The sequence below is a fragment of the Limulus polyphemus genome, unplaced genomic scaffold (genome assembly GCF_000517525.1).
Source record: "Limulus polyphemus unplaced genomic scaffold, Limulus_polyphemus-2.1.2 Scaffold935, whole genome shotgun sequence".
Classification (NCBI taxonomy): Eukaryota; Metazoa; Arthropoda; class Merostomata; order Xiphosura; family Limulidae; genus Limulus; species Limulus polyphemus.
The window spans coordinates 306,753-321,740 of NW_013666545.1; the positions used below are offsets into that span (position 1 = coordinate 306,753).

General features: G+C 33.5%; 1 protein-coding gene across 3 annotated transcripts in view; it reads left to right on the forward strand.

Moving 5' to 3' along the window:
* LOC106461330 (gamma-aminobutyric acid type B receptor subunit 2-like) overlaps positions 1-13,699 on the forward strand; it is a 126,393-nt gene extending 112,694 nt beyond the window's left edge. Inside the window, exons 12-20 of one of the 3 annotated variants that reach the window (XM_022388200.1) lie at positions 1,689-1,796; positions 3,363-3,485; positions 5,324-5,434; positions 6,349-6,582; positions 7,799-7,960; positions 8,931-9,060; positions 10,938-11,043; positions 11,315-11,853; positions 12,218-13,699. In XM_022388200.1, coding sequence (XP_022243908.1) covers positions 1,689-1,796; positions 3,363-3,485; positions 5,324-5,434; positions 6,349-6,582; positions 7,799-7,960; positions 8,931-9,060; positions 10,938-11,043; positions 11,315-11,853; positions 12,218-12,501 — 1,797 coding nt within the window. In that variant the 3' untranslated portion in view covers positions 12,502-13,699. Of the gene's footprint in view, positions 1-1,688; positions 1,797-3,362; positions 3,486-5,323; positions 5,435-6,348; positions 6,583-7,798; positions 7,961-8,930; positions 9,061-10,773; positions 11,044-11,314; positions 11,854-12,217 lie in introns of those variants that run through there. The other 2 variants (XM_013921148.2, XM_022388201.1) reach the window with 2 other exon arrangements.
* Positions 13,700-14,988: the final 1,289 nt, after the last annotated feature.

Below are 14,988 nucleotides of genomic sequence, written 5' to 3' on the forward strand. Positions count from 1 at the left end.
CCTCGGGAAGAATTTTTACGGGAAATTATCAAACAAGCAGAGACGTAACAATACCATGAGGTGTTTCTAACACTACCACTTTAACTAACTTTAACAAAACACATAGAGTTTGGTACAGGAAGTAATAAAGTTAAATCTTTTGTAAAAGCCGAAAAGTAAACGCGATAAGCCTCTAGAAATTTTAATAATAATAAGGCTTAGCAAGAAATTTACAATACTTGGTAGTATATAAAAGACAGTAGTCATCAAAACGTAATGTAACTGAACTAATGACGTAATATCATAATATATACAGAACTGTTATATAGCTTGTTTTAACTATATAAACAAACGGAAGGCCAAACTAATGGTGGTCAATACACTAAAGGAGTTTACTGTTACCCTTAACAATTTTCCAAGGAATAAAGTGTGTGATGAACTTGTATAGATGTGTTGAGGGACGATGGTATGTACGTAAAGAATGGATGGAATGCGTGCAGTAAGGTAGGACTGCGTATGAGTTGATAGTATGTATCCAAGGTAGAAACTAAACTACAAGCGTTTGAAACGTAAAAAACGCGACAAAAAAGAACAAGAAAATAATAACATAGGCCTTCAAATTTAAACTTCATGAACGTTGTTTTGGTTTTAAAAAAGGATTTTCCATAATTCAGCTACGCAGATTTCGAAAATAATATTCGTTTTTTTTTCTATTACGTACGGATTTTTTACAAGTCGAGAAGAAGAAAAAACAACGCTTTCTTAGATCAAATTATAATATCGTTTACCACAAAGAAAATTTTTTTTATTATTATGTTTGTTAACAAAAATACAAACAAATTGAAGAAAAGGGAAGAATATTGATGTCAAACGAATCTGCATCCTCATTCGTCCTGATTTTTTTGTGTGTGAAATCTACGTCTTTTAGTCTCCAAACTACATGTTGTGGTCATTCTTTTACGTATTGCGATCTGATGTTTTGTGAAAAATCTGTACGTGATGGAAAACAATGGATATCATTTTCGGGTTCAGCGTACAGAAATTACTGTGGAACATGTGAAAATTTCAAGACAATAAAACTATCGCAGGCCTGTATAATTTGAGTAGAAAAAAGAAAGAATTTGTTGTAAGTTTATAGCATTAGAAAGGTTTCTATAGTTTAGAAATAGGTTTTTAATTAAAGTTGTATATTATATTTTATAATTGAAACAAGATGTGGACCCAATATTATTACTATTATTTTATTTTATTATTTTCATAGCTTTATAGACACCCTGAAATAACACCATTCGAGAAGCTTATTGTATCGTCATGGCCAGGTGGCTAGGCCACTCGACTCGCAATCTGAGGGTCGCGGGTTCGAATCCCAGTCACACCGAAATATGCTCCACCGTTAGTCCTACTCCCGTATATTTACCTCCAACAGAATTGGTGAGAAACACCATAAGAAACTACTAATGTATCGTCTCAGCTACTATTAAAATAAAGTCCTTAGACGTCGCAGTATCTTTTTCTACTTTTGTATGGATGCCAATAATTATTTAATGGTTTTTATGATGTTAAACACGTTTATGGCTTAATATACTGTTATATGTTTTGATGATTTTTTATATGCTATTAAATAATTTTATGGTTTCATATACTGCCTTATATTTTAATGGTTTTATATGATATTGGCTTTTTTAGTAGTTCATACCTTTCTTTTATAGGCAAGGGCATGGGTCCTGATGAATGGTTTTTCTCTGGCCTTTGGATCTATGTTTAGTAAGACGTGGAGAGTCCATGCTATTTTTACAAATATCAAGTTAAATAAAAAGGTGAGGATAGTGATGGACTCGTGCTTGCTTTATCAAGCTTTAAACCTGTATCTAGTCAGAGGAAAAGTGATTCGAGCTTATTGTGTTAAAGAGGGAAACTAGTTAACTATTCGGATTAATTTTGGGTCAATATCTGCATTATAGACAAATGTGTCGATATTATTTTATGTTTACGTCATAACAACACCTAATGTAAACTAATTTAGACTAAAACTACTTTCATCTAGTCCTAACTTTACTTTTATTTACCCCTAGCTTGAATTAACACTAATTCTACATTTATTGTTTCTAACGTAAACTAACTTCAACTTTACATTTACCGATAACAGCCTAAACTAACCCTTAGTTTACCTCACCTAACATAACTTAACCTAGACTAGAGTATCCTTATCTTTACCCCCCAGTGACTCGGCGGTAAGTCTTCAGGTTTATAAAGCTAAAACCCTGGTTTCTATACTCGTGGTTGACATAGAACATATAGCCCTTTATGTAACTTTGCGCTTAACAACAAACAAACAAGACTTAACTTTACCTTCGCCTAAATTTAACCTAAACTAAATTAACTGTAACTTTATCCTTATGTAAGTATACCCTAAATCTATCATAATTTAAGCTAATCCCAAATTAAACTAACCCTAACTTTACCTTCACCTAACCTTAATTTACCTCTGATGTTCACAGTGCCTGTAATCAGTTGAAAGAAATACGAATTTATTATGCTTGAAAAAATCAGCTCATCTAAAGGGTTAAAAAAATCACAGGGAAAACGCTATTAATTCGAAATGGTTGATGGCCATGGTTTGAAGTATATGCTAGCTACATGTAATATCTAACTTCTGTGTCTACAAGTAATGGACAACATTTTTAATTGAGAAATTCGAAAGCAATAACTAGATCTTTATTTTATATTTCTAGTAAATATATTATATAATTTGATCGATACTTATATCAATATTAATCTACATTATTGGCTTATAATGTGGAGTTAGACTTGACTTAACAATAATAACTAGCTTATAATCCGATTTCATCTAACTACTGTAGTTAATCTGTACCCAAAATAGTATTGTAATAGTATTTTCCCCGTCTTCATTGAAACACTGATGTTAATGTTTCTAAACTATACATCAATTATTAGGTTAATAGAAAAAAACGACAGACTGCCTTCACTGATACATACACGTATATATAGGAATATATAAATACATTTTCGCTGTAATTAGAAGCTTCAGAAGTCCATATTAATCGGCTCTTACATGGCTTGAGGAGATTATGTTTGGTGAGATATGTCTTTACCCAGCACTAACGAGAACTCAGATTAACGTGGTACACATCAATATCCTGTTCTAATAAATCGTTACACAAGTTTAATGTTTAAGCTTACATTTCAGCATATTACGCTAATCTTGTGATGACCCATGCTTGATAATAAATAACCCTCATTAGTAATAAAGCCCCAGCTTAGAATAAACGTTGAAGTAAAATAATGTTTGTATTTTTCCTACTTTGGATTAACCTTTCCCATATTGAGAGTGTATAGCAACTTAACGACATGTCTCATCTTAGGTCATCCAAGACTACAAGCTTTTTATGGTCGTCGGAGTCCTGGTCCTCATAGATATAGCCATATTAACTACCTGGCAGGTCATTGACCCCTTTTATCGAGAGACCAGCCTCGGAATGCAGTTGGTAGGCAAAGCTAGTTTGTTTTTGATCTTTCTTCATTGATTGTAATAAGACTGCTCTTAGTGACTGGCCCATATCTCATTGAATTCCATCCGGATCATATTAGGTTGAGGAAGGCGATTGTGTTGGTAGTATTTATGTTCTACTGATAATTGTTAATTTGTAATTTAGACTACTCAGTTGTACCAAAAATAGACCTTACTTCTGACCATTTGAAAACAGCCCATAAAAAAATTAGCAAGGAGTTGAAAATCATTATTCTATGGTCAGCTTGCTCCTGCTTTTCAGACTCGGAGACCATTGGTCAGATGACGGATGTTTATCAGTTCATAATTTTCTTTATTAGTTAAACTGCAAGAAAAGGCTATGAAGGGAATAAAATGTCAAATCTGAATAAACTAAAGAAAAATTGTAAATCTTTTAAAATATTGTTACAGCATGAAATAGTTTATTAGCATCCGCAGTAGTCTCGAAAATAGGGTCACGAACAGAATATAATATTACAACACCTTAAATGCTATTATTTAGCACGTTCTAAGCAGCTGCTACATCGTTTTTATAAAACCTCTGCAGAATTATAAGTCTCTTGAGGAAGTCTCTTCAAGGAAGAGCTTATCATTAATTAAAAATGTCATTGTCTTTTACTGTTTTAATTTTGGTTAATTGATGCTATGAATAAAAAGAGAATGATGATTTTAGATTCTGATGTTATTTTATTAGACAATGTTGTCTCAATTCACTCACTTTTTGAGGTAGAAACCACATCTTACAGCCTTTAAAAATTTTACTAGAAAAAGTTGTTTCAATCCACACATATCTTGAGGTGGAACACATATCTTACAGTCTTTAAACATTTAATTAGCCAAAGTTGTTTCAATCCACCCACTTATTGGGGTTGAACAAACATCTTACAGTATTTAAACATTTAACTACACAAAGTTGTTTCAATCCACCCACCTATTGGGGTGGAACACGCATCTTACAGCCTTTAAACATTTTACTAGACAAAGTTGTTTCAATCCACCCACCTATTGGGGTGGAACACGCATCTTACCGCCTTTAAACATTTTACTAGACAAAGTTGTTTCAATTCACCCACTTATTGCAGTGTAACCCACATCTTACAATCTTTAAACATTTTACTAGGAAAAGGGTTTTAATCCACCCATTTATTGAGGTGAAACCCACATCTTACAATCTTCAAACATTTTACTAGACAAAGTTGTTTCAATCCACTCATATATTGAGGTGGTATAGAATAGCTGAAAGATGTGTGCTTCTGCCCCTAAAATTAGATGCATTGGATTGGAATGTTTTCTAAGCAAGCGTGTGAGGGTTGTAAAACATGTGTTTCAACCTCAATAAACGGAAGAATTGAAACAACTTTTTTTAGTAAAATGTTTAAAGTGTGTAAGATGTGTGTTCAACCCCAATAAGTGGGTGGTTTAAAAAACTTTGTCTAGTAAAATGTTTAAGGATTGTAAGATGTGGGTTTCACCTCAATAAATGGGTTGATTAAAACCACTTTGTCTAGTAAAATGTTTAAAAACTGCAAGATGTGTTTTTTTTATTAACATAGCCATTACTGGTTCCGTTCATCCATTTCCGAGGTAAAATGAAGCTGTAAATGGATGATTGTCAGGAAATTTAAATCTGAACTGAGAATTATCAGATATCCAAAGCTTTTCTTCCTCTTGTGGTTTTAATGTTTAGAAAAATAAATTTCACCTTCTTACCAAGGAAATCTACCAGCTTCAAGTTACTATCTGTTTACTCGATTATTCACCAAAATACAAAACGTTTCAATTGTTTTACTTACAATCCTTACTGGTATTTTTCAGCCATCATCTGGAAATGAGGATTCAGTCGTTATACCAGAGTTGGAGTTTTGTAACAGTCAAAACATGACAGTGTTTCTCGGTTCCATCTACGCTTACAAAGGGTTACTTATGGTAAACAGGAAACTTTATATTCCACTTTACATTCTTATTTAAGATTTTCATTGTTGTTTAAATTCAACTTGGAATAACTCCTACAGTTGTACTGTTTAATTGTGTATAATATTTACTTACTTCTCCGACAGAGGTCACCTGTTTTAATCACTCGAACCACCACAGAGTAGTGTGTTGTCTGTCAATAGACACTAAACTGACGTCACATAAAAGAAGCTTCACGTTGCAATTTGTATTGTCGTGACGTCAGTAAAACGTGCGCATGCCATGAATTACGAGAAGAATTATACACTCTGTAGGCTACAACGCAGAATGACATGTGAACTTCAAAAGCAAGAAATAAAATTATTTGTCATTCTTAATTTTGATTTTATTTACTCTTGAAACAGAATAGTTTCTGGGACCCTGCGGAAATACGTCTAGTTTAAAACGTAGTGTGTTTAAAAATATCGACTACAGTTATACTGTTTAATTGGCACTTAAACGTATATTGATTTCTATCTGCATGAAAGGAACTGGCAAATAATATTTCTGTAATTCAAATTCGATGACGTACCTGATAATGACAAAACCTTGTCGAAACGTTCTACATTTGCGGTTATGTTAAACTTATATTAAAGTTTTTCTTCATTACCCATTCAAGCCGTCTCCAACCATTATTAATATTTCTATAAGTCTTGAGTACCTAGATCATATTTCACTCACAGGTACTGTTGTTTACTTGTAATTAACAGCCATCTATTTGATGAACACATCTTTAAGAGATGATGAAATCTGTGTAATAAACGCGCCTACAGAATATTTAAATTTTAGTAATTCCATGTTTATGTAAAAATTAAATACGTATGTACAATTCCTTGACTTTACTATTTTTATCTTACACCTTTCCAAATCGCGTTTTCGTTCCTTTACAGGCTTTTGGCTGTTTTTTGGCATGGGAAACTCGGCACGTAAGTATTCCCGCTCTAAATGATTCCAAGTACATCGGAATGAGTGTGTACAATGCGGTCATTATGTGTGTCATTGGAGCTGCCATATCCTTCGTTCTCAGAGAACAACAGGACGCTGCCTTTATCATCATCTCCATCTTCATCATCTTCTGCTCCACCACTACTTTGTGTTTGGTATTCGTGCCCAAGGTGAGACTGGTGAGGGCAAGTCTTGTATTTCTTTCCATAATGGTTACGTTGGCTAAAATACTTTTAAAACTATATACTATTGAATTTACACAATTTTACTACTTTTACCCAATTTTCAATCTCTGCCATGAGTTTTTTTATTTGCTATGAATAGATACGTTTTAAAGTAATTTCATTCTGTAATGTTTCCCGTACATTATCTTAATAAGCAGTTGTTTTATATTAAATTTACTACTAAATACTCTTCAGAATTTAATAAACAGTTAAACGAATACGTACAGTTTGAACTTATGTTAACAAGAAAGTATGTTTGAGCTAGAGTTAACGAGGAAGTACAGTGTGGGCTAGAGTTAACGAGTAAGTGCACTTTGAGTTAACGAGGAAGTATTGATTGAGTTAACGAGGAAGTGCTGTTAGATTTAACGAGGAAGTACTGTTTGAGTTAGAGTTAACAAGGAATACAGTGCGGGCTAGACTTAAGGAGGAAGTACTGTTGGAGTTACAGTTAACGAGGAAGTACTGTTTCAGCTAGAGTTAACGAGGAAGTACAGTACGGGCTAGAGTTAACTAGGAAATACTGTATGGGCTAGAGTTAACGAGAAAATACTGTATGGGCTAGAGTTAACGAGCAAACCTGTATGATAATACTCAATCGCTTCTCTAGTGATACATCAGTAAACAACATTTGTTAAAAGAGTATGTATCTTACCGTTGACTAGCTCTTATTTATTAAGAGAATATATATCTTACTGTTGACTAGCTCTTATTTATTAAAAGAATACATATCTTACTGTTGACTAGCTCTTATTTATTAAAAGAATACATATCTTACTGTTGACTAGCTCTCACTTGTTAAAAATATATATCTTACTGCTGACTAGCTCTCACTTGTTAAAATATATACATCATACTGTTGACTAGCTCTTACTTGTTAAAAGAATATATATCATTTTCTTGACTAGCTCTTCGCAATATCTGATTCTAATTTCTCCCTACAGACACCCACGTTTGTTATGCCAGAAATATTGTAGTTCTATCATTTTGGTGCTCTTTCGGACGTTATTTCTTACATTTTCACTTGTTTGTTTGTTTGTTTTTTGTTGTTATTGTTTTTTTATTTATTTATTTCATGTTTACTACAATTCATATCGACTTTATGAAATTAAATCTTCATGCTATTCACAAAATAAAAGGTTCAGATTCTTTCTTCTTTTTGATCTTTTAGCTTGTTGAACTCAAACGGAACCCGAACGCGGGAGACAGGCGCGTAAGAGCTACTTTAAAGCCCTTCAAGAAGTCTCGAAGAAGCTCAGAGGATTTTGAATTACAAAGTCAAATCAGACTTCTTCAAGACGAAAATTATCGAAACAGACAGAAATTGGAAGAGGTTAGTACTTAAAGACGTCAGTTGTACTCACCTTTTTTATCATTATACACTAAGAAACGATTGTCAAATGATATTTTAACATTAAAAATCAATTACCGATAAAATGTTTTCTGAGGTCTATTCCTTTCGATTCTACATTACTAAGGATAAAAGATGTGATGCCAACGTCACCATCCTATATTAAAAAGATCATAATTTATACCATATTTATTATCTACACATTTTTTAAAGAAATATAATAAAATCTTAAATCCAACTTTTCATTATTTTACTTCCGCTGAGCTGTTTTTACCTGTAACATTACTTCACGCGTTTGTATTTATATCCAGAGTTTGTAATCATTATGGGAAACATTACGTGATACAGCTTTCAAGACCCCTTTCTGATATTATTGTGAAATTGAAAAGATAAACTTGCTTTTCTTATTTCATAATGGTCTAGTTTCCACTCTGACGTCAGAGCACGTGATACATGTTCCAACTGACCCAGGCAGAAGATTAAGTTGTACACCCATACCGTCCACTAGAGCACGTGGTACATGCCCCAACTGACCTAAGCAGAAGATTAAGTTGTACACAGATATCGTCCACTAGAGCACGTGGTACATGCCCCAACTGACCTAAGCAGAAGATTAAGTTTTACACAGATACCGTCCACTAGAACACGTGGTACATGCCCCAACTGACCCAAGCAGTAGATTAAGTTTTACACAGATATCGTCCACTAGAACACGTGGTATATGCCCCAACTGACCCAAGCAGTATATTAAGTTTTACACAGATATCTTCCACTAGAGCACGTGGTACATGCTACAACTGACCCAGAAAGTAGATTATCGTCCATTAGATGCTGCTGGTCATGGATAAACAATTCAAAAACGCTCGTTATTTCTTCAGTGGAAACACGAGACATAATATTTTAATAACATGAGATGATAAACGGTTAATTAGCAAAATTACTTACGTTACAGAAAACCTTTCAACTACAAACTTTAATCGCACGTCTAAAGGAGATGGAAGAACCAGTGATTGTTATCACTCATGGAGTGACGTCACCAATACCAGAAAACTCCTCTGATGGAAACTGTGAAGATATCCAAGGTGTGTAATAGGGCGTCAAACATATCTAGTGTATTTATAACTATAATGTAATAATTGTGTAATGGAGCGTCAATCACATCTAGTTTATTAATAACGATAATGTAATAATTGTGTAATGGGGCGTCAATCACATCTAGTTTATTAATAAGGATAATGTAATAATTGTGTAATGTGGCGTCAGTCATATCTAATGTATTTATAAGGATAATGTAATAATTGTGTAGTAAGGCGTCAATCATATCTAGTATATTTATAAGGATAATGTAATAACTGTGTAATGGGGCGTCAATCACATCTAGTTTATTAATAACGATAATGTAATAATTGTGTAATGTGGCGTCAATATCTAGTGTATTTATAACGATAATGTAATAATTGTGTAATGTGGCGTCAGTCATATCTAATGTATTTATAAGGATAATGTAATAATTGTGTAATAGGGCGTCAATCATATCTAGTGTATTTATAACGATAATGTAATAACTGTGTAATGGGGCGTCAATCACATCTAGTTTATTAATAACGATAATGTAATAATTGTGTAATGGGGCGTCCATCACATCTAGTTTATTAACAACGATAATGTAATAATTGTGTTATGGAACGTCGATCATATCTAATTACTTTATAATTTCAATGTAATAAGTGTGTAATGGAGCATCAACCATAACCACTGTGTTTAAAACGATAATTTAATAAGTGGAATTTACTTGTCGATTCTGTAAATAAATAAATAATCGATTGACGCCCTATTACGCACTTATTACATTATCGTTATTAATACGGTGGTTATAGATCTAATAAGTGCATAATGGGGCACCAATCGATTATTTATTTATTTATTTACAGAATCAACAAGTAAATTCCACTTACAGAATAAATTACATATTCTATAACTGCAGGAATCAAAAACTATGTCTATATTCATGTGGGATATACATTTTACAGTTAAAAGCATATGAAATCAGGCTTCTATGCATTGTCTTTTTTCTCTTATGATACTATTAATTATATAACTGTAACGTAAGTTAACTGTATTTTTATAGTAACTGTTAATATTTGTTGTAACATAACAGGAGCAAATGGTATCGTAGAATCATCTGTGTGTGTGTTTTTTTTCCTTCTTTTTGGTATGGTTGTTGTTAAACACAAAAGTAAGAAATATGTTATCTTTGCTCTGCCTACCACGGGTATCGAAACCTGATTTTAACCACTGAGGGCCTCATCTTCGTTTTACTTCTGCTGTTGTTCAAATTCGATGACGAGGAACCCACTTTGAGACTAATAATGGTTGGAGACGGCTTGAATTGGTAATGAAGAAAAATGATGATGATGACAAAACCTTGTCGAAACGTTGTACATTTGCTGTTATGTTAAACTTATATTAAAGTTTTTCTTCATTACCCATTCAAGCCGTCTCCAACCATTATTCTGTTGTTGCTGTTTGGTTCCATCGTGTTAAAAACTTCACCATCATCAAACAGCAGTTGACCCTAAGTCCAGAAGATTCTACGATACAGTTGTTGTTAAAACTTAGTAAAACTACGTGATATTTCATTGATATAAAAATTTGGGACGAGTTGTTTGTTTTCTTTATTGTTTCACCAAATCCAGTAGATCCTCCTCCTTCGAAATTTCTTAAATCCTAATTATTACGTCACTCGTTATTAAACGCATTTTAACCGCATAATTGTTGTCATTTCTCTCGAACAGTTATAGTTCCAAGTCTTCGCCAACATAGAGAGGTCACTGTGATTTCTAGGTTTCCATAATTGTTGTCATTTCTCTCGAACAGTTATAGTTCCAAATCTTCGCCAACATAGAGAGGTTACTGTGATTTCTAGGTTTCCATAATTGTTTTCATTTCTCTCGAACAGTTATAGTTCCAAGTCTTCGCCAACACAGAGAGGTTACTGTGATTTCTAGGTCTCCATCGCCAGAAGAAGGCCTAGATGAAACCTTCAGTGACCAGCATTCTCGAAGGTAAGATTTCCTAAAATCGTTAAATTATAATTTTGTCATTAAGTTTCCATGTTTATATTTTTCATACGCAGTAAAATGAGGAAAACTGATTTATTTTTATGTAGTATTACTTTAACTTCCAGAGGATGAACTTTCCCAAAATTGGTTCACAACAAAATCAGAAATTGGTTTATACATTTAGTGCTTTTTTTTTATTTTACCAATAGAAAATTTTACGTTAAGATCGAGAAAGATAACACTAATAATTTTCTTCTTTTTTTTTTTTTTACAGAAAACTTTCGTCGGTATCTTTTAAGGTAGAATTTGCTCTTCCTGCTGAAGAGGAGAGTTCTGAAAGCAGCAGAAAAGGTTCAGATTCTGATACAGAGTCGCCATTTGCCGAGGGTAAAGACATTCAAGTTTGTGGTTCCTCTCTCAGCCATCTGTGTCCCTTGTCTTTCATGGACCAAGTGATTAGATATATGGATTCAGATAGTAGCAGCGAATCTTCTGAATCACATAGGCATCTGTCAGTCAAAATCAACGATGGACCCGTAGAATCTGACAATACGCCGTACGCCAAAGCCATAACAAACTACCCTAAATATTTCCAAATAAATGATGTAGCTGTTGAATCTGACGATACGTCGTACGCTAAAGCCATAACGAACTATCATAAACATCTCCAAATCAAGGACGTACCTTTGGAATCTGACGATACGTCATACGCTAGAGCTATCACAAACTACCACAAGAGGGCGTTGATGAAAAGCGATTCATCATCGTTTGAAGAAGACACTGATAGGTGTGCAAATGGAAATATTTCGGAAGGTAAGAGATTTATAACTGAAATATTAACATATATTTGATAATTTATTATCATTCTTTGTTTTACTTTCTTCTAACATTTAACCAGATAAGATTACGTATTTTGTTAAGCTGATTATTGGAATAGAAGTGGAAAAACCGTTGAAGACCAGCACTACCATGGTAATGGATCCACGTTTTTTTCTCCTTCTAAAATTGCAAGAATCAGAAGAAATTCTGAAATGTGTTTGTGATCGTATCGTGTGTAATCTGCGGATATAGTTCGTCATTAATCTAGTCTATCACAGGTTTAGCCTAGAAAAAAAAATACAATTATATTAGCAAGTACCATATACAGTATAACATATGTCTTTCTTCTTCATTACAGAGAGCGACTCCTATCGGCAAATTAGAGTAAGTATTAGCCGGCGAGCGAAAAGCTTTGGAGCGCTACGTTCGAACGCAGCGCCCTCTAGCTTTACAGATGGTGAAGTCAGTGCTTCCGTAATACACGATAGAGGAGTTAATTCTCAGAGGTTCTCTCCGTTGTTACCATATTTCAGCGATCTCGTGACTGACCAAACACAGCAGAGAACAGGCGTCAGGGACGTCTGCACACCTTTGTCTTCGTCTTTCCCCTCTATTAAATGTGATATAGTAGAATACCTATGATTTTACACAGAGATTCTCTCCGTTGTTACCATACATCAGCGACCCCGTGACTGGACTAAATACAGAAGAAGACAGTCGTCAGGAACACCTGCACGCCTTTGTATTCGTCTTTCCCCTCTATTAAATGTGATACAGTAGAAAAATTACGAGTTTAGACAAAATTAATTGGATTGTCACATTTTCCACTTAATGGTGGAAGAAACGAAACTACGGCTAAATAAAATACCCACACGACCAAGTCATCTGTTGAAATAAATGTTTGACTAAGTCTTAAGACGTTCATACGACTAAGTGATGTTAAAGATAAGTGTTTGACTTTGCTGTATCTAAACATGTTTAACAGATTTACTGTACCTTGTCTTAAGCTTGGTCGTATGTATGGTCGTCATATATAACATCTAGATGATTGATTGAATACCTTTTCTTTCCATTTAGAGAATTTTAACATATCGAATGGAAAAGTACAGCGATCTTTATATTGTATATTGGATCATATTTTAATGAGCTTATTGTGTGAAAATAACGTTGCACCAAGAGTAGGACCAAACACTTCGTAAATAGAATAATTATAATAACGTGAATTAATGAAAAACTATCATAAAACTAATAACACTATAATATTACTTTTGGAATAATTATTGTCTAAATTGTGTGATCTATTTGGTATGGTTTGATATTGTTAAATTGTAAGTTATTCCACGTTTTTATGTGGTTATGTGATTTAAAAGTGTACTCTTTGTGGAACCCTGTTTTTGGTACCATCTATATAAAGATAAAAAAAAATAATGTGCTTACTCATCCAAGTTATTGTTGAAAAAACCATTCCGCTGGAACACAAATAAGTTAAAGCACACGTTTTTATACCTAAAACATAATCCTATAGTGTAAAAAATTTACTTATGTGAAAACCCAAACTAACTGTAGTGTTCATAAGGCCTAATCTAGACTTCTCAACATCATTACATTCGCTCTCATATCTAAACGATCACACTTGCTTGTAGAAGAAAACTTTGTAGTTATTTCTGTGTGAGATTCCCAACCGTTATGAAAATCTGGAATATCCTAAACATGATACTGGAACTTAAAAATAACTATATCTCACTCACTTTTCCAAAAGCACGTTTGCCTTTGTTACTGGAAATAACCCAATTTTCTATAGAAAAAAAAAGTGATTGTTGTAAATACATGTTATGTCATAATAATATTGAATATTATTTGCTTAAAACAGTTTCAGAAAAGTTGTTAATAAAGTATTTGATAAAATGTGATTCTTCTTTACTTTTATCCCCAAAAAATATTTTAAAAATGTATCTAGCTTGGTATAGTGGTGTGTGGTACCTCTAATACACAGAAGTTATTTATCAGTGGATGATCTATATAGTTTGGTATCATGGTTTGTGGTATCTCTAATACATAGAAGTTATTCATCAGTGTATAATGTATCTAACTTGTTATCGTAGTGTGTGGTACCTCTAATACACAGAAGTTATTCATCAGTGGGTGATGTAACAAGCTTGCTATCGTGATGTGTGGTACCTCTAATACATAGAGGTTATTCATCAGTGGGTGATGTAACTAGCTTGCTATCGTGATGTGTGGTACCTCTAATACATAGAGGTTATTCATCAGTGGATGATGTATCTAGCTTGCTATCGTGATGTGTGGTACCTCTAATACATAGTGGTTATTCATCAGTGGATGATGTACCAAGCCTGCTATCGTGGTTTGTTTTGTGGTACCTCGAATACATAGAAGCTAGTCATCAGTGAGTGACGTATCAAGCTTGCTATTGTGGTTTGTGGTACCTTTAATACACTGAAGTTAATCATCAGTGGGTGATGTATCTAGCTTGCTATCATGGTTTATAGTACCTCGAATACATAGAAGTTATTTATCATTGGGTGATGTCGTTTCTAAATCTATAAAATCAAATATTTATGAACGCTTTAATCTCAATTTGTTATTCTGTAGTACACCAAGAAATCTCCCTACTAAAGCAACGGCGTAAACAGGAAAAATGTATTGATTTCTATAGAATAATTACTGTGAAGTTGAGCGATAATGAACCCGATTCATAAAAAAATAATAATAAATGGAACAAATTGTTAGAAATCTTGATGTTAGAGAAAATGGTTTGATTCGTGTGTCCTCGTTAGTGTCAAATTGACAACGTATGGCTGAAGCAAACCCATGAAACAGTGGAAACTGATTCCTCTGATATAAAGTCTTCTAACAGTTTGTTTCACTTGACGTGATTGTTCACTAACTAAAGTTATTTCACTAAAAAATACTAACTAAACAACACCAGGGAAACATATATATTAAAGTCTGTTCCTCTTTTTACGTGTTTTATCAGTTCTGTAAATCAATGAAATGTTTGGCTGTCATTGATTGTGGGTGTGAAAAGTTTGGCTCTTATTGGTTGTAACTATGAAAAGTGTGGCTCTTATTGGTTGTGGCTGTGAAACGTTTGGCTGTCATTGGTTA